Raw genomic sequence first — 20,904 nt, forward strand, 5'->3', positions numbered from 1 at the left:
GAGAAGCATTTATTTATCAATGATATTTTGTGATATCAGTTGGTTTGTCTCACTCTAAAACATTCAGTCCCGTTTTATGAAACTACATAAATCGGTTTAATAAAATCCTAAATTTAAAAAATGGCAAATAAAATGTATGTAGACACCTTAATGTAAGCAAACTCAAGCAGATTTTTTTCCCGTTATATAGAGAAAAGGTACTTCCCAGCAGTAGTTATGTGTATCTCACATACAGTATATTGATAAAACAAAATACTGTAAATAAAACAGTCCACTTGGTTTATTTACATGCAAATATTGTTCCTGGATGGCTTTAAAAAAACAAACAAACAAACAAAAAACAGATACATAAAAATGGTTCATAATGTCACTGTGATATTATAGTGTGTAAGTCAACAAAGGCTATACTGTGCAAAAATAAACAGCCCTGCTGTACACTCAAACCTCTCATTCTGACTAAAGGCACTATAATATTAAAGGGATAGTTCACCCCAAAATGAAAATTCTCTCATCATTTACTCACCCTCATGCCATCCCATGTGTATGACTTTCTTTCTTCTGCAGAACACAAATGAAGATTTTCAGTAGAATATCTCAGCTCTGTAGGTCCATACAATGCAAGTCACTAGGTTCCAAAACTATGAAGCTCAAAAAAGCACATAAAAGTAGTCTATATGACTCCAGTGTTTAAATCCATATCTTCAGAACTGAAATGATAGGTGTGGGTGTGAAACAGATCAATTTCAAAGATTAAAAAAAAAAATCTTTTTTTACTATAAATTCTCCTCCCTGCCCAGTAGGTGGCAATATGCACAAAGAATGCAAATCACCAAAAACAAAAGAAGAAGAATGTGAAAGTGGAGATTTATGGTAAAAAAGAAAGATATGTTAGGGAAGATAAGATTGCTTCTGAAGGCATGGATTTCACCACTGGAGTCCTATGGTTTACTTTTATGCTGATTTGATGTGCTTTTTTGGACCTTCAAAAATCTGGTCACCATTCACTTGCATTGTGATGACCTCCAGAGCTAAAATATTCTTCTAAAAATCTTCATTTGTGTTCTGCAGAAGAAAGAAAGTCATACACATCTGGGATGGCATGAGGGTGAGTAAATGATGAGAGAATTTTCATTTTTGGGTGAACTATCCCTTTAAACAACAAATGCATTTTTCAAAACCTGAGAAAAGACATGACATTACAGTACATTATTACAGTGTTGATTTTGTCCCTATAATCTTTAGATCCCTGTGAAAAAGCTGATGAACTGTGATCTCCATCGCGTCTTGTACTACATGTCGGTGAACTCCATGGTGTAGGGTCTTGGGGAGCAAGGCGCCGACTCCAACCCCAGAACAGTTATATTGTTTTGGACAGAGGTGCTGAGCAGGTGGGCTGGGACAAACAAGGTCACCTGGGGCCCATGGGATGGCCAGTAGCGATCCAAGTTAAAACCGTTAATCCACACCTGACCCTGTAAAGAAAATTGAAAAATAGACACAATTTTACAGACTTGATAGTAATAAAGTTTGTTATCACTATTTTGTCTTTGACTGGAACTGATTAAAAAAAAACAAAACAAAACAAAACAAAAAAACAATAGATTGATTTTAAAAGATTCAGTTAATTTAATCTTTTAAAGGGGTAATGCATTGTCATGATATCAGGAATCAAATATTCCTTGATCTTTTGAGATGAGTTCATTGTTCTATGAAAACATACTATAAGTAAATGATGAGATCATTTTTATTTTTGGGTGAACTATTCCTTTAAGATTTGTGAATGGCTCAATCAATACAGGTTCCTACCTTCCTCCAGTTGGGTAACTCAATGTATGTGTCCTGAGGGAGGTCTGGAATGCCGTCAGGAATATTGAAGATGCCGGCATAAAAGGCTGGAGGTGAGAGAGCAGGTGGTGGGGATGTGGTGAAGCTGGAGGGAGCAAAGGAGGTGGAGACAGATGCCATCAGCAGCCCCTAACTCACCGCTTCATCTATACTCAGAGTGTATACAGTCCAGTTAACCAGCACATCAGCACCAAGAGTCAGATGAACACTTGTGCATCAATCAAAAAAACGTTACTCAGAGGTCCTTACAAAAACGTCTGCGTCAAAAACTGCCATAAAAATATTATATATTAATATTATTTTCCACTTTCAATGACTTCACTAACCAACATCAGTCCTGATCATAACTACCAAATATTCATTCATTTTCAGGATTTTAACCCTTTAAATGCCAGTTTGTTTACATAATACCACTGTTGTTTTTACACACACAAATTTCTCAATACACACATACAAAACACACTCTGACATCCATAACAACACACACACACACACACACACACACAGTTTTAGCTGCATCATTTATTCAATTGTCCTGCAGTGCTCTATAATACAGCAAACAAAAAATAGGGGAAAAGCTTGTATTTGCTCCATAGGCTAAACATGAGAAAAATGGCGCCATCTGGTGGAAAATATAAAAAATGTAAATTCTGAAGCCAGGGCTCCGGAATGAAAGCATAATATCATATAATTCATGATTTTATGCTTTAATGGCACTGGAATCAAATATTGCAGTTTTAATGGGTTTCAATGGGGATATTTTTGTTCTGAAGGTTCTGAGTGTAACTATTTTGTGTACACAGTGTATTACAGATGTATTATAGAAACTGAGGTTGAAATATCAAAATTCCCCCAAAAATACACACCTTTGGCAAAATTTATGCCGTTGGCAATAACACTATTAACAATATTTGAAGACAAAAATGAAAAAGACAAAAAATGTCCCGAAGGTCGCACAAGAGTTAAACACCAGACCCTGCACATGAGAGAGACAGAGAAAAGGTAGACAAAAAATGATAAGGGTAAAAATAAAGAAACATTGGATAGAAGACAACATGTTCATCATGAACCACTTTAACATTGTGTGACCCCGCATCCCATGCATGGATGTTGTATTTTGGTTTCGCTATACGCAACGCATAATTTACTTTCATTTAAACTGACTGATCTCAGTTCAGGAGAATCTGTGCTGTCAGTAAAGGGTTAAACTTCGATGCAGGGAGTCATGTGACCAAACAACATGGTGCCGATCACAGCGGAGTTTGTCTTTGGGAGAAACGCCAGCAAAACTACATCTGGTAAGAAATCTAATTAAGTTTTTACATTGAAACCTGTTTGAGTTGGAAGATTAGAGTCTCTAGTTTCATCCGATATGCCATTTTAAAAATTTGAGTGATTTATCGTGAAATGCCATGCTGCTAAACACAATGTACACTTATGTGTACTTAAGCAATTTTTTTCCTTAGAAATCCTGTATTTACTGTGCATTATCACATTGAGAATAAATGGGTTCATCCAAAAGCTGAAAAATTTTGCTTTCAGAAGCTTTATATGGAGATAGGATGAAAATAAGGTGCATTTTGAACTGTTTTGAGACCAGTGCAGACAGACAGCACACTGGAGGTTAAATCATTCACTGAACAGGGAGCAAGGGAGCATCCTATAGCTGTCTACGCAGCTAAGTGCATTCACTTCTAAAATCCGACCAAAAGTTTAATTTCAGGCTACAGATGTTTGGCAGACATGGGACAATGATAATCAGTAAATAGATTTAGAATTTATAATGTATAATTTTATTTTAACATGGTTGGCAGTGATTGGATGATGCTGGACATTACTTTGAATCAGAATTAATTATGCTAATTTCTGATGTAATGTCTGTAACGTCTCAAAAACATGAATAACCAACACTCCTGGAAACATAATGAACAATTTGATAAAAAAATAAAAATAAAACAAATCTGACTTTCTTCAACCTTTTTGACATGGAGTGCCTTTTTTTATTTTCCTGGTCAATGGCTGTGCCAACGGCCATAAATGTGTGCGAAGTCATCTGGGCCCCCTGACTGTATTTTGCTCTGGGCACCTTTCCTCTTAAAAAATACAGTTTAGAATTTGTTATGGGGCCCCTTGGATCTTTGGGCCCCTAGAATCACTAGCTACGGCCCTGTATGCGATTATCCAAAGTCCACTTGTGAAAATGTTTCTATTTAGCATTTTTCTAATTTAATCGTTTATTTTTCATTACAAATGATATTATCAGCATAACAGTTTGAGTGAAACTTTTGTGCAAACCCGATGATTATGATATAATCATGATCCTGCATGTGAATGTTCATAGAGCATCTTAAGTGCTTTAATGAAAGTAAACCTGTCTTTTTGTACAAAATGAGTTAACACAGTTAATGTCACAAATTTGCTTATTTGATTACTGATCACAAAATTTTGTGGAATCTTAAATATTTCATATATTATGTTATTGTAATCATGTAATTACTAGCACATAAGCAACAGCGAGAGAGTATTGCATCTTCTGAATGCAAAAAGAAACAAATAAAACATGGAATAAAATTGTTTCACTGAAATAAAAAATAAAAGATTATTCAGCACAACTCATGCCAACATTAACTTTTTCAAGAATTTCAGCTTTTAATGAGACTTTATTTTTTTTTTAAAAATTTTTACTGCGTCCAGACGGTTACGCCACGACATTTTTACTTTAAGCCCCTGAAAAAAATATTACGATTTGAACTTTGAACCCAGTAATTGAAAACATTTTCACCACAGAAGAGGTGTATTCAAGTAATTGTTTAGAGTGAATTGCATTTGTAATGTATTTTTACATAAACCATTACGCCAGATCTGCTGTTGAGTCGAGTCTGTCATTGCATTAAACGTCAGTGCCAGCATACTGTAGCCCTGTCCCAATACCCATACTTGTGGTCTTGGCCACTTGAGTGCGTGTGCACGCGACAGGAAGTAAGTGTTCAAGACTGTCCCATGTCTAAAACATGCCAAAGCTCAGTGCACTTAACCCACACTAAGTGTATCCCAGAGTTCATCACGATCAGGAGCCAAACCCCACCTACCCGAGCGATCTGCGTATTTTCGCCATGATGATGTCAAGGGAAGCTTTTCAGCATAAGTTATTTATTATAATCAGATAGTGAAGCATATATTTATTTTAGTATAAATGAAAGTATTCAACATTATATAACGTGTTTGGGATGACTCAATAGCAGCATCATAATTACAAAATATTATTTATGTGTATATTTATATACCTCTTTGTTATCCTTCTCGCCCAATAATCACATTATTTTGTTTGTTCTTGCCTAATACCGCTGGTCATTTATCAGCCAGTCTGGCATACAATATGCGGTCTAGTAAATGTTGTTTTAAAATAAAAAATGTATCAACTACTACCACCGGTTCTTTCTCATCTTTATGTATTTAAAATGTACATTTTAATGCTTTTTATTTGTTGTATGAAACCACATACTGACAGGTTGTGTAAAGCAGTCTTTGGTCGTCTTATATAAATGACAAAAGCATATCATTTAAATGGTTTGTTTTAGTAGCTATTAATGGATCACACAGGTTTATAGAATAAAGTTTTATTATTATTAAATTTTATGCAGTGTATTGAGAAACAAAGCAGAAAGAAAATGCTTATATTTCATATTTTACAGCAGTTATGGACGAAGCAATTTTACATTTAGACCGTTTTTAATGTGCAAAGTATTGAAAATCAAAATGAGTAAAAATAATTAACTTTTAAAATTATTTTCACACACTAAAAACATTATAAAAAATGTTATTTACATATTTTCTACAGCACAATACACTTCCAACAATCAGTAGTGTATTAATAAATGAAAAGATGGGTAAAATGTTCAGTTATTTATTATTTTAAGAGGCTATAACAGTCACCGCTACCAAAAACAATCAGTCTTCAGCTGAGTGAAAAGACAAAAACAGCTGTCGCAACCAGCACCAACATCAGTGTCCCAACTAGGGTTGCCACCCGTCCCGTAAAATACGGGATCGTCCAGTATTTAAAGATAAAATTATGTGTCCCGTATCGAATCAATATGGGACGCGATTTGTCCCATATTTAAGCTAGTCAGATGGCGTTACTTTAAAAACTGTTCCAGATCTCTAATTTAACATTGATATAAGTTAGAAAATGTGCCTATGGTGGGTAAACGACTGTCCAAAAAGTCCACAAATGGTGGTAAAACTGTGGATTTGTTTTCTATAAAAATGTTCAATAAGATCAAACAATGTATGAATACAATCACTGAGTCATAAAGACAAGTACAGGTGAAGAATTAAAAAAAAATATGTATAAACCAACCAAAATGTATACAAAAGATAAAGGAGACAAATATTCGAAAAGATAAAAATAAATATATTTTTAACATATAAAAGATGTATTTTTTTTAATAAGTCAGGGGTCAGGAAAGTTCTAATTTCAGCATATAAGAAAGGGTGTACAATTTTTTTTATCAATAAAAAAAATATTTTTTCATTTTAACATATCAGCTCAACACATTTATTGCTAAAACTGTGGAGGATGTGGTTAGGGGCCATGACCCCCCAAACACACAAATTGCAAAAGTGACAACCCTAGTCCCAACCTGCAGTCTTCACCTGTACTTGCACACTAGTGGCCAAACACCAGAAATACAGGTGCATCTCAATAAATTAGAATGTCGTGGAAAAGTTCATTTATTTCAGTAATTCAACTCAAATTGTGAAACTCGTGTATTAAATAAATTCAATGCACACAGACTGAAGTAGTTTAAGTCTTTGGTTCTTTTAATTGTGATGATTTTGGCTCACATTTAACAAAAACCCACCAATTCACTATCTCAAAAAATTAGAATATGGAGACATGCCAATCAGCTAATCAACTCAAAACACCTGCAAAGGTTTCCTGAGCCTTCAAAATGGTCTCTCAGTTTGGTTCACTAGGCTACACAATCATGGGGAAGACTGCTGATCTGACAGTTGTCCAGAAGACAATCATTGACACCCTTCACAAGGAGGGTAAGCCACAAACATTCATTGCCAAAGAAGCTGGCTGTTCACAGAGTGCTGTATCCAAGCATGTTAACAGAACGTTGAGTGGAAGGAAAAAGTGTGGAAGAAAAAGATGCACAACCAACCGAGAGAACCGCAGCCTTATGAGGATTGTCAAGCAAAATCGATTCAAGAGTTTGGGTGAACTTCACAAGGAATGGACTGAGGCTGCGGTCAAGGAATCAAGAGCCACCACACACAGACATGTCAAGGAATTTGGCTACAGTTGTCGTATTCCTCTTGATAAGCCACTCCTGAACCACAGACAGCGTCAGAGGCATCTTACCTGGGCTAAGGAGAAGAAGAACTGGACTGTTGCCCAGTGTTCCAAAGTCCTCTTTTCAGATGAGAGCAAGTTTTGTATTTCATTTGGAAACCAAGGTCCTAGAGTCTGGAGGAAGGGTGGAGAAGCTCATAGCCCAAGTTGCTTGAAGTCCAGTGTTAAGTTTTCACAGTCTGTGATGATTTGGGGTGCAATGTCATCTGCTGGTGTTGGTCCATTGTGTTTTTTGAAAACCAAAGTCACTGCACCCGTTTACCAAGAAATTTTGGAGCACTTCATGCTTCCTTCTGCTGACCAGCTTTTTAAAGATGCTGATTTCATTTTCCAGCTGGATTTGGCACCTGCCCACACTGCCAAAAGCACCAAACGTTGGTTAAATGACCATGGTGTTGGTGTGCTTGACTGGCCAGCAAACTCACCAGACCTGAACCCCATTGAGAATCTATGGGGTATTGTCAAGAGGAAAATGAGAAACAAGAGACCAAAAAATGCAGATGAGCTGAAGGCCACTGTCAAAGAAACCTGGGCTTCCATACCACCTCAGCAGTGCCACAAACTGATCACCTCCATGCCACGCCGAATTGAGGCAGTAATTAAAGCAAAAGGAGCCCCTACCAAGTATTGAGTACATATACAGTAAATGAACATACTTTCCAGAAGGCCAACAATTCACTAAAAATGTTTTTTTTATTGGTCTTATGATGTATTCTAATTTTTTGAGATAGTGAATTGGTGGGTTTTTGTTAAATGTGAGCAAAATCATCACAATTAAAAGAACCAAAGACTTAAACTACTTCAGTCTATGTGCATTGAATTTATTTAATACACGAGTTTCACAATTTGAGTTGAATTACTGAAATAAATGAACTTTTCCACGACATTCTAATTTATTGAGATGCACCTGTACGTAAGACAAGTGGGAAAGTAGGCAAGACCAAACCCGCAGGTGGAGGTATTGAGACAGGTGTGTTTTGAGTGCTTCGGACAGTGAATCGTTTTGCAGTGAATCAGTCAATTGGTTCAATTGATTCAAAGCTTTAGAAAGCTTCGATTCACCAATCGCTGTCCTTTATAATGGCTGCTACGCGTCTCCCAACCACTAGGTGTCATCACTTCTGAAAACACTCATTCTTCCCCGGTTCTTGGGGAGAAAGGGCGAATACACGTGTGTTTGGGCACATGTTTTTTTAACGATATTATTTAATTCTTTTTTTTTTCTGTTAAATTGACCGATAAAACGCCAATGATGTCTGCGTCAAGGAACAAGGAAATACACACAGACAGTGGAGATGGTGTTATAAAGGCAGAAGGTCCCGATGCCGAAGAGGATCCTCCCGTGGTGAGTCGCACACGGAGCGGCCGCAAAGTTCGAGCGCCCGCGGCGCTGGTGGTCTCCGGCGCACCGACCACCAAAACTCCCGTCCGCCGCACCAGAAAGTCTGTTATCCGAGAAGATCCCGCAGAGAACACGGAATCCCCGCCCGTAAAACCTGCCGATGTATCTGCAGCAGACACAACTGATCAGTGCACCTCGATTACAGAAACAGTGTGTCCAGATTTAACAGATGCAACTGCATCAGCAACAACAGAGGAAAAGCAAATAGATTTAAAAGGTTCAGATCAGAACAGTGAGAAGGAGAACGTGGTAAATAACACCGAGACAGGGTCCACATGTTCCACTCACCCTGAGAAAAAGGCCAAAAAAAGGACTCGGTCAGAATCAAGTGACAAGTTAAGTAAGATAGTTCCTCTTGGGAAACCCAAATCTGGAAGAGTATGGAAAGACCGTAACAAGCAAAGGTGAATTTTATTCTTTACAGTTTTTTTCTTCTTCTTCTTCTTGTTATTCTTCTCAATGTCAGATGGCCTGACTTTGTTGGGCATTTTTTTTTTTTTTTATTTTTTTTGTAGGATCTATATGTACATTCTTGATGGGTGCTGTGCTATTATATTTTACAATATACGAATGTATCATTACATTTTGTTTTCTTTTTATTTTGTCAAAATTATGGCATTACATTATCACTTTCTACCCCTAAAACCTCAATAAATAGATTAAAATATACAAATTTCTTTTTTATTGTACCGAGTACTCCCTGATACCAAAACCTGTTTTTTTTTATTGTTTTTTTTTTTTATAATTTTTTTTTTTCTAAATTCTGCATCAGCAGTTTATTTCAGTGTTTTAATCAGAATGGTGTCTAAATAATTAAATTAATTAAATTAAAAAATAAATTAATTTGTAACATATTGTATTATTTTTATTTAATGAAGTGATTAATACAGAACCTCACAGCACAATCTTATATAAAAAAAAAACTTGCATATAACAGAGGATCACAGATTTGCGAAACTGCCTAAATATAGTACAATTACTACTGATTTATTATTAGTAGTAGTAGTATAACAGTGAGTATTACATAATGATACAGTAGTGATATATTTCTTTTGTACTTTTTTCTATTTAAATGGAGCTTTTATTTTAGAGTGAAGCTCTTTCCATTTCTGTGTGTTTTTGATGGTAGTTTCTCACCTCCAGAAAAGTAGGTTCGCTACGTGACCCAAAGTGATGATTAAACCGCAAAAGGCTGCTAATTAAATAAATATGTAGTCTGTATGTGCCTCGCTCTTCAAAGTGAGTTAGCGCTCTGCTCGTTGTCATCTGCTACAAACAGAACGCGCAATGCTCATGGTGTTTTCCGTGTGTGTGCCAAGGATCTCTAAAAGGTATGAGCAGCCGGGGTTGTCCACACGTTCACTTTGATGTGCGCAGCACTTGCAAACTGTATATTTATCTCATTAAATCGCAGCTTTTGCGGTTTAATAATCACACTAGGACATAACCGGATTTTAATTTGAGCGCTGAAAGTTTACAGAATGACATTCTTACGTCAGATGGAATCAGTTTTTGGTATCAGAGCATTTTAACAAGCACGAGTATAAGTACATGAGTGTGCTATCGGACCCAAAAAATATACCTAAAAATATACAGCTTCGGAAAAAATTAAGAGACCACTGCAAAATTATCATTTTCTTTGGATTTACTATTTATAGGTTTGTGTTTGAGTAAAATGAACATTTTTGTTTTATTCTATAAAGTACTGACAACATTTCTCCCAAATTCCAAATAAAAGTATTGTCATTTAGAGCATTTATTTGCAGAAAATGACAACTGGTCAAAATAACAAAAAAGATGTAGTGTTTACAGACCTCGAGTAATGCAAAGAAAACAAGTTCATATAAATTGTTAAACAACACAATACTAATGTTTTAACTTAGGAAGAGTTCAGACATCAATATTTGGTGGAATAACCCTGATTTTCAATCACCGCTTTCATGCGTCTTGGCATGCTCTCTACCAGTCTTTCACATTGCTGTTGGGTGACTTTATGCCACTCCTGGCGCAAACGTTCAAGCAGCTCGGCTTTGTTTGATGGCTTGTGGCCATCCATCTTCCTCTTGATCACATTCCAGAGGTTTTCAGTGGGGTTCAGGTCTGGAGATTGGGCTGACCATGACAGGGTCTTGATCCGGTGGTCCTCCATCCTCCCCTTGATTGACCTGACTGTGTGGCATGGAGCATTGTCCTGCTAGAAAAAACAGTCCTTAGAGTTGGGGAACATTGTCAGAGCAGAAAGAAGGAAGCAAGTTTTCTTCCAGGATAACCTTGTACGTGACTTGATTCATGCGGCATTCACAAAGACAAACTGCCCGATTCCAGCCTTGCTGAAGCACCCCCAGATCATCACCGATCCTCCATCTGGTCATCTAATGGTTAGACGGAGACCTGGAGAGGCCTACAAGCCACAGTGTTTCGCACCCACTGTGAAATTTGGTGGAGGATCGGTGATGATCTGGGGGTGCTGGAATCGGGCAGATTCGTCTTTGTGAAGGACGCATGAATCAAGACACGTAAAAGGTTGAGGATTGGTTTTTCCAGCAGGACAATGCTCCATGACACACATCCTGATTAATCGAGGTCTGAAAACACTGCATCTTATTTTGACCAGTTGTCATTTTCTGCAAATAAATGCTCTAAATGACAATATTTTTATTTGGAATTTGGGAGAAATGTTGTCAGTACTTTATAGAATAAAACTGTTGTGAAAAATGAAAAATGTTCATTAATTTTACTCAATCACATATCTATAAATAGTAAATCCAGAGAAACTGATAATTTTGCAGTGGTCTCTTCATTTTTTCCAGAGCTGTATATTAAATCCTGTCAACCACAAGCCCTCTCTACAAAACTCCACCCCCAAAGACATGTCAGCCAATCTGCTGTCAGCAAACCCAACATGCAAAATGATTGACAAGGATAGAGCATTTCTAGGTGGCTAAAAAGTGTGGACCACTCCCCAACCTATCTGACATTATGGTGTTATGTGTTTGCGTGTTCAATGCTTGATGTGTAACTATGTTTTCTAGGTTCTCTGCTCTGTTGAGAGACAAACCTCTGCGTACTTCATGGGAAAAGAAGATGGAGGCCAAGAGAGAAAAGCAACTAGTGAAGCAGTACCACCAGCAGCTCAAAGATGAGAAGGCCAAAGAGAAAGAGGCAAGTTTGGGCATCAAGAACTGCAAGCTTTGTATTGAATTGAATACTTTCCAACACTCACACAATGTAGCACATAGTTCAGATATACTATGGACTTTTAATTTGATGTCCTTTTTTTTTGCAGGACAAGAAGAAGAGGAGAGCAGAAAATCTGCGAAGACGAGCAGAAAATGAGAGAAAAGCGGAGATTGTGCAAGTGGTAAATACAGAATATGTAATTTCTTTCAAAATTCAGTCATTTTTAACACGGCCTTGCTGTCACTGCTTATATAGGCAGCTACCTTCTAAGGCAGCATCCTAACTGAAATTGGATCCTCATAAGTGACCGATTTGGCTCTTCATAGGCAACTCAAGCAAATTTGCCTTGGTAGGTCATATTTCCGGTCCGCCATTTTAAATTTAATTGATAACCTACTTTTCAAACTCCTAGGCCGCACATCCAATTGCACGAAATTTGCCTTGTATCATCTAGGGACACTCGAGACAAAAATTCATCCCAATCTCATGAAATTTATGTGACAGTTTGCATACCAAAATTACGTACTTAATTACACGTTTGGCTGCAGTTTCCAAACGAAATGTCCAGCAGGGGGTACCAAAATTGATTGCAATTATGTTGGAATCAGACAAGGTTTTAATGAGTAAAACGTACCTCCCTAACCTAAAAATTGAACCTGAACCTACAGTTGAAATCAGAAGTTTACATACACTTAGATTGAAGTCATTAAAACTCAATTTTTAACAACTCCATAGATTTCATATTAGCAAACTATGGTTTTGGCAAGTCGTTTAGGGTATCTACTTTTGTGCATGACATGAGTAATTTTTTCAACAATTGTTTACAGACAATTGTGACTATATCACAATTCCAGTGGGTCAGAAGTTTACATACACTGGTTACTGTGCCTTTAAGCAGCTTGGAAAATTCCAGAAAATGTGAAGATTAGCTTCTGATAGGCTAATTGGAGTCAGTTGGAGGTGTACCTGTGGATGTATTTTAAGACCTACCTTCAAACTCGGTGCCTCTTTGCTTGACATCATGGGAAAGTCAAAAGAAATCAGCCAAGACCTCAGAAAAAAAATTGAGGACCTCCACAAGTCTGGTTCATCCTTGGGAGCAATTTCCAAATGACTGAAGGTACCATGTTCATCTGTACAGACAATAGTACGCAAGTATAAACACCATTGGACCACGCAGCCATCATACCACTCAGGAAGGAGACGCATTCTGTCTCCTAGAGATGAACATAGTTTAGTGCAAAAAGTGAAAATCAATCCCAGAACAACAGCAAAGGACCTTGTGAAGATGCTGGAGGAAACAGGTAGACAAGTATCTATATCCACAGTAAAACGAGTCCTATATCAACATAACCTGAAACGCTGCTCAGCAATCTCTCTATCATTCTCTCTACTATTATTCTGACATTTCACATTCTTAAAATAAAGTAGTGATCCTAACTGACCTAAGACAGGGAATGTTTTCTATGATTAAATGTCAGGAATTGTGAAAAACTTAATTTAAATGTATTTGGCTAATGTGTATGTACACTTCTGACTTCAACTGTAACCGATAGGGTTAAAAAATCTAAATGAGAGGTGAAGAAAACATATATCCTTACCCTTAAAGAATGCCTAAACCTAACTGATAATGTTTTAAAAGCAAATTCGACATGAAAAGTACTTTTAATGAAGCAACCATGTCATTTCCTGTCGCTTCTATGGGACTTTCGGTTCTCTTTTAGTCCAAGTCCAAAGTCCAACACTCTATCGGGTGAGCTACCGTGGAAGCACAAGCATTAAGTCATTAAACTAATATCTTTGTTTCACCACTCTGCGTAAAATCATCACCAGAATTCTAAATTCATTCAAAATATTAGCCATTGGTGTGCTTGACCTCGTAATTGTTTCTTGCAGCTATATGTATTATTATTATTGTTAAGAAACATATTTTTGTCTCCATTTCTTTTTAACTCCTTACTGCTTCGCCCCTCTCAGATTAAGAATACTGCAAAGATCAAGAGAATGAAGAAGAAACAGCTGAGGAAGATTGAAAAGAGAGACACGCTCTCAGTGCTGCAGAAAACACCACCTAGTGTCAAGAAAGGAGCAGGGAAAACAAACAGCAGCTCATAGGGGGTTTAGTTGATGTGAGAATATCTTGAGACCTAAGCTTGCTGTTATGATATACACTTTTAATGCCTGTCTGTACCACTGGCCCGCTGACCTCTTTCTGGCAAAGACAGGGTTGGAAATAAACCCTGCAGGAAGGTGGTTCTCCAGGAGTAGGAATGAGTGACTATGTTCTGATGTAATACGTGTACGGCGAATTGAAATGCAAATAAATGTTTTTATTTCATTGACATCTGTCACCCAAAACATCTTTGTGTGAACTTTTATCTAAATGTCACATGATTCCCCCCCCAATTAAAAATCTTTATAGAAATATCTGAATTCAGTATCTTCCTGGTTTATGTATGTTGAAGGTGAAGTGTAATTTCTCAGAAACTGCTTTGTTCATTGTTCAAATGTTCATTGTTTAATGGTTTCATATTTATCTAGTTAATGCACTTTTCCTTTCGATTTACTCTGGGTCTGTTTACATTGAGTGGTGGAATAATCAAAAGTACCGTGAGTCCTGAACTGTGAATTTGTGAGACGGGAGAGTTGGAAATGGTGATTGCAGGAGGAGTCTGTTTCAGGGTAAAACAGGTACTTAACTCATATTGACTATAAAGCTACGATTGGCTTACGAGATCAACAAGCCAAGGATCAAGTTGCTTTAAGGATGGATAGGTTTCAAGGCAGTGTGGCTGCAGAGGTTTACGATCCACTGGTAAAATACGTTTTTAATTAAAACATTTTTTTAATCATTTATCACATAGTTTATAAAAGGTGGTTAAACTTTAGAAACTTTACCCTCAGCAGGACTGATGTTCTAAGGTCAGATTAAATGCAGCAATGTCTGTGCAACTATTACATGTATCTTTCAACGTGAAAGGACTATGTATCAGGGTTGTGCATACAGTCGTTCAGAACTGAATCGAAAATGCCTCTAATTCCAATCTGAATTGTGACAAATAGGACACAGAATTTAACTTCAACTGGAATTTAAGTAGAATTAGAATTGAAATGGAAATAAAAACAATCAGAACTGCTGTAAGTATAATTTTCAATAACAAATTTATTTTTCAGTATGAATTATACGTTATCATACACAAAACATGGGACATTTCCAGGAACAGATGTTAATAATCAGCGTTTAAAATGCCACCTATAAAAATGGTATTTAATTTAATGAGATATTTCATTTTATGTACCACTGTGGAAGAATTCTTTATTAAGTCTATATATTAGCCTATAGAATCAACAGATTTAAATTTATTTTTGTATAGCACATTAAAAATGTTTTCATGGTTTTGTTAATTGTTTTGACACTATTGAACTTTGTCAGGAAAATTTATTCTACACACCAGGGATTTAAAACGCATAATTAGTAAAAAAAAATAAAACAAAAGTATATTATTATGTTTTGTTTTTTGCAGTTCAGTAAATTCCTCTTCCTGTCATTCCAAATTAAAATCCATGAATTAAAAGGGAACCCATTCTTAAAGGAATATTCCAGGTTCAATACAAGTTAAGCTCAATCGACAGAATTTGTGGCATAATGTTGATGTTGAATGTTGATTTTGATTCGTCCCTTCTTTTCTATATATATATATATATATATATATATATATATAAAATCTGGTTTACATTATTCCAACAGCATGTCTTCATTTGGTAAACCAGACTCAGCCCGGATCTCAACCGATTTTGGCTGACCAGACTCAAGCAAATGTTCAGCCAAATGAATGCCTGTCTTTGCTTTATTTCTTTTGGTTCACTGGACTCACACCAGACTTCAGCCAGATACTATTTCACACAAAGGCGTTAAAATTCCACTGCCAGAACCAAGCCAGATTTGGCCCAAGTCCTGTTGCTATCTGGGTAAGCACTTACAATGGAAGTGAATGGTGCATCCCGTAAATGTTAAAATACTGTTTCAAAAGTATAGCTACAAAATGTAAACAATATACGTTTTAACATGATTTTAGTGTGATAAAATCGCTTACTAACCTTTTCTGTGTAAAGATATGTCCAATTTTACAACTTGGTTTCCATTGCAACATAATGCCTAAAACCTTAAAATGTTGATAACTGCAGCTCAAACAAAACACAAGTTTTAACAGAGGTAAGTGCTTTTATAAAATTATCATTTCTGCCTTTAAACCATCCCAAAACTGGCCCCATTCACTTCCATTGTAAGTGCCTCACTATGACCTCAATTTTTGCTTTTTTAAAAGAAAAGGAGGGACAAATTGAAATTATGTTTTGTGTTAATCAACATTCAGAATCAGAATATTCCTTTAAATTCTTAATTTCAGCAGTGTTACGTACTTTATGGTCAAATGAGTGTATTTCAGTTGTCGCTTGTGTCCTTGTGTCTTATTTATTTTCTCTCACGTTCTCTGAATGTCCTAATTCTCTTTCAGGCTTTGCACCTGGGGTGTCAGCAAGAACTCTGTGGACACAGGCAGTGTGTAAAAGGAGACCCCAGAGACACTCTGCCCATTCCCTTCCATCAGGCATTTGAAAACACCACCCACAGCATTCTCCAGGTTCATGAGTCAGTTCAGCCAATTTCTGGACCCATTAATGTTGAAATCTTAAATGGTTCCAATGGTAACAAAGTTCCTCTGAAGGTGAAGAGCACCGATACAGTTTTGAAAATGCAGCAGACGTTCCTGAAGATGAGACCAGAACTTGTAGGAACTGTGGATCTCGCTTAAAACGGGAAACCTGTCCAGCTGCACCAGATGATGGCTGAGCTACAAGTCAAGCCTGGAGCCATGTTCATCACCTACCAGAAATGTCACGGAGGTTAAATAGCACTCAGATGCACCATGTTTTAGCTAAATGTTTATCATCTTTTGTCTTCACATCTCTTTTCTCTTTCTCTTTTTTCATGGTTTAAAAAAAAACCTCTATATTTGCTCTATTATACATGTCATATAAAAGTTTTGTTTAAGCTGTCACTGAACTTGAATGATGGTACAAAAGATTTTGGACTTTGTGAAGCCACAACAAAGAATGTAAATGAAGTGGGTTCATTTTCAGGAATTCGTACTTTAAGAATTGCCCATGAAAAATTTGTGAAGCCACAAGAAAGGTGGCACGGGGTGGCAGCTGCCACCCTAAAAATGAGATTGCCACCCCACTCGCCACCCCAACTCGGACCCGCTTGTGTCCTGGAGACTGTGTGCAATGGCTTAACCCGTCCATAACAACGTTCTGCCCTTGTCTGGAAGGGCAGCAACGCACAACAAACCAATTTTTTTTGTTTGTAAAATTCTGTCTTTTTTCTTCCTCATAAAAATCACAAGATTATTTTATTGACTTTGTTGTCAGAATTGATTTGACATATTGAACTGCATAAAAAGTAAGGGGATTCCCAGTGGAATCTTTCACAGTGTGTTATCTCATATCTGGTAACGAGCTGAGTCCACCATTCTTTTACATCTCGTGTTTGGTGAGAATTAACCATGAAGGGTTGGGCCAATTTGCTTAGTATAAAAAGAGAAAGAGGAAAGATGGACATTCTCTTACAAACTTTCTCTTTCACTCTGTAATTGGCAGGTAGTCTCAACACATATCAGACTGTAATTTGTGGTTTGTGGATGGCAGGCAGCATTAAAAGATATATTATGGCAAATCAAATGTACCTAATGATGGAGAAGGTACGAATATTTGTGGTAGGTATATGTCATAAATTGCAAGCATTTAATCCAAACTATTTATAATGAACAGTACACAAATAGTTTACAAATAATGTAACATAGATCACGTTAACATGAACATGAAAATTAATAAGGAAAAAACAGAAGGATCAGAGGAAATATTTAGCAATTTCAAACTTTCTATAGTAAAAATGTATCTTGCAAACGTGTGTGTGTGTGTGTGTGTGTGTGTGTGTCAGATTGCTGTCATCAGCTGGAAAGCAACAGATGACTTATAATGCCAACAATGACCAAAACAAAGATGGCTGTAGAGCTCCACATATTGATGCCCTGGTTGTGTGAATGTGTGTGTGAGTGAGTGTGTGTGTGTGTGTGAGTGTCTCAGATTGCTTTCATCAGCTGAAAAGCAACAGATGACTTATAATGCCAAAAAATAACCAAAAGATGGCTGTAGAGCTCCACTTATTGATGCCCTGGTTGTATGTGTGTTTGTGTGTGTGTGTGTGTGTATATGTGTGTGTGAGTGTCTCAGAGATGACTTATAATGCCAACAATGACCAAAAGATGGCTGTAGAGCTCCACTTATTGATGCCTTGGTTGCATATGTGTGTGTGTGTGTGTGTGTGTGTGTGTGTGTGTGTGTGTGTGAGTATCTCAGATTGCTGTCATCAACTGGAAAACAACAGATGACTTATAATGCCAACAATGACCAAAACAAAGATGGCTGTAGAGCTCCACATATTGATGCCCCGGTTGTGTGAATGTGTGTGTGAGTGAGTGAGTGTGTGTGTGTGTGTGTGTGTGTGAGTGTCTCAGATTGCTTTCATCAGCTGAAAAACAACAGATGACTTATAATGCCAAAAAATAACCAAAAGATGGCTGTAGAGCTCCACTTATTGATGCCCTGGTTGTATGTGCGTTTGTGTGTGTGTGTGTGTGTGTGTGTGTGTGTGTATGTGTGTGTGTGTGAGTGTCTCAGAGATGACTTATAATGCCAACAATGACCAAAAGATGGCTGTAGAGCTCCACTTATTGATGCCTTGCTTGTATACGTGTGTGTGTGTGTGTGTGTGTGTGTGTGTGAGTGTCTCAGATTGCTGTCATCAGCTGGAAAACAACCGATGACTTATAATGCCAACAATGACCAAAAGATGGCTGTAGAGCTCCACTTATTGATGCCCTGGTTGTACGTGTGTTTGTGTGTGTGTGTATGTGTGTGTGTGTGTGTGTGTGTGTGTGTGTGTGTGTGTGTGTGTGTGAGTGTCTCAGATTGCTGTCATCCGCTGGAAAACTACAGATGACTTATAATGCCAACAATGACCAAACGATGGCTGTAGAGCTCCACTTATTGATGCCCTGGTTTTATATGTGTGTGTGTGTGTGTGTTCTGCATTGTGAGTATGTTATCGTCTCATCCCTTCATTTCTGAGTGTGTGTTTAGCATTTTGACTTTTTTTTTTTTTTTTTTTTTTTTTACAAATGTAATAAAAAAAAGCTATGTTATTGTCGTACCAGTTCATTCTTGTGTGTGTGTAAGTGTGTTTGTGTGTGAGTGGGTGTGTATGTTTTGCACTGAGGAATGTTTTAGAATCTCACCCTGTAATTTCTGTCTGTTTTTTTTTTTTTTTTCTGCTTTGAAAAAAAAATGCTCTGTTTTTTGGTCTTTCCCATTCATTTTGAATGGTGTGTCAATTTTGACCATGAATACCAAAGGTGTCACTTTTTTTTAGACTTAGACTTATCGAATTAAAGGTGCAATATGTAATATATTTATTGTACTAAAGCATACAATTATCATAATATGTTATTAGTGATTTAGGAAACATACTAAGTTGAAATACTGGCTTCTCTGAAAACAGTGCTACAGCCAGTATATTCTACTTTGAAATGTCCGGGCCGGAATTTCTGTTTGTGTTTTGGCCTGTGTGATCCCGCCCACTGCCCATTTCCCAATAGTATTTCGACACCCCGGGTTGCCAGATTTGAAACAAGTTAGCGGGCAAACACAGCACGCTGCAGCCATGGAAGCCAGCAATACATCTAGCTAACATTGACAGAGTAATAAAAATATAATTTGCAAACAATACAAATATTGCAAACTTATACATTAGCTGATTAACTTGCAGTGTAATGCTCGTCGCTTGCCATTGTCAGTTTGCTCGTTCCTGTTGCGTGTCCTCAACCTGGCAACCGCGTGAGCTCGAGTCTGGGAGGAGCGGGGGAGACAACTCTCTCCAATATTTTGAATTTGGACTGCAGTACCCATTTTAAACACTTGATGTCAATGTTACATATTGCTCCTTTAAGCCCATTTTTTTATGTTCAGATGGTAAATAGAGGAAATGTCACTAAGTCTTGTACTGCTCAGATAAAGGAAACCATTTTTATTAAATTAGGACAATTTATTTAGGTCAAAAATGGCTTAAAATGACGTGTTATTTTAATGTATTTGTATGCAAAATAAAAACAAGTAGCAGATTTGTTAGTGTTTAATGTTCTGTTATGTTGGGATTTAGAGGACTAACTGGAGGTTACCATTGTGGAGGAGACTGGAGCTAATGGTTAGTTTGAGGTTGTGTACATTACTATTGATTCATCAGTGTGTATTGCTTTTCTCATGAAGCAAATACTGAGGGATAATCAGTATAATGACTGATTGGGGATCTGTAAACTCTCAGCAGCACCATACTTGTTATACAGTGCAAAAAGATATTTATATATAAACTGTGTTGTATATGTATGGTCAGATGAAAGTGAAGCAATTGTCTCCTTATTTTTTGTCACTTACGTTCTCTGGATGTCCTAAATCTCTTTCAGGATTTAGACTGGAGGTATTTCCATGAACTGCGTGGACCCAGGGAGTGTGTAATAAGAGAACCCGTAGACACCGTGCCCGTTCCCTTTCATCGGGCGTTTGAAGACACCACCCACAGTGGTCTCAATGTTAAAGAGCCAACAGTTTCACTAGTTCCTGGACGCATTCATGCAAATATCTTCAATGGTTCCAATGGTACCATTGTTCCTCTGAAGCTAAGGAGCACCGATACCATTGGGAAACTGAAGCAGAAGTTCCTGAAGATGAGACCAGAGCTTGGAGAAAGAGTGGATTTCGCTTACAACGGAAAACCTGTCCAGCTGCAACAGACGCTGGCTGAGCTACAAGTTTTTTTTACAACAAATTCCTCAATAGGGTTTAGAAATGGTGAATATGGAGGCAGGTAGACAACAGAAAAATGGGGATGAGTAACAAACCAGTTTTGGACCTGATGGGCGCGATGAAAGCTGACATTATCCCAGATGATGACGAATCTTGCCTGGTCTTCATTCTGCAGACCTTGAACAAGCATATCATG

At 37.3% G+C, this 20,904-nt stretch overlaps 1 protein-coding gene across 1 annotated transcript; it reads left to right on the forward strand.

Moving 5' to 3' along the window:
* Positions 1-8,338: 8,338 nt before the first annotated feature.
* ccdc86 (coiled-coil domain containing 86) lies at positions 8,339-14,134 on the forward strand. The gene is made up of 4 exons (XM_051702703.1): positions 8,339-9,016; positions 11,645-11,774; positions 11,899-11,973; positions 13,770-14,134. The coding sequence occupies exons 1-4, from the start codon at positions 8,460-8,462 to the stop codon at positions 13,905-13,907; spliced, it is 900 nt and encodes a 299-aa protein (XP_051558663.1). The 5' UTR covers positions 8,339-8,459; the 3' UTR covers positions 13,908-14,134.
* Positions 14,135-20,904: the final 6,770 nt, after the last annotated feature.

The sequence above is a fragment of the Myxocyprinus asiaticus genome, chromosome 7 (genome assembly GCF_019703515.2).
Source record: "Myxocyprinus asiaticus isolate MX2 ecotype Aquarium Trade chromosome 7, UBuf_Myxa_2, whole genome shotgun sequence".
Lineage (NCBI taxonomy): Eukaryota > Metazoa > Chordata > Actinopteri > Cypriniformes > Catostomidae > Myxocyprinus > Myxocyprinus asiaticus.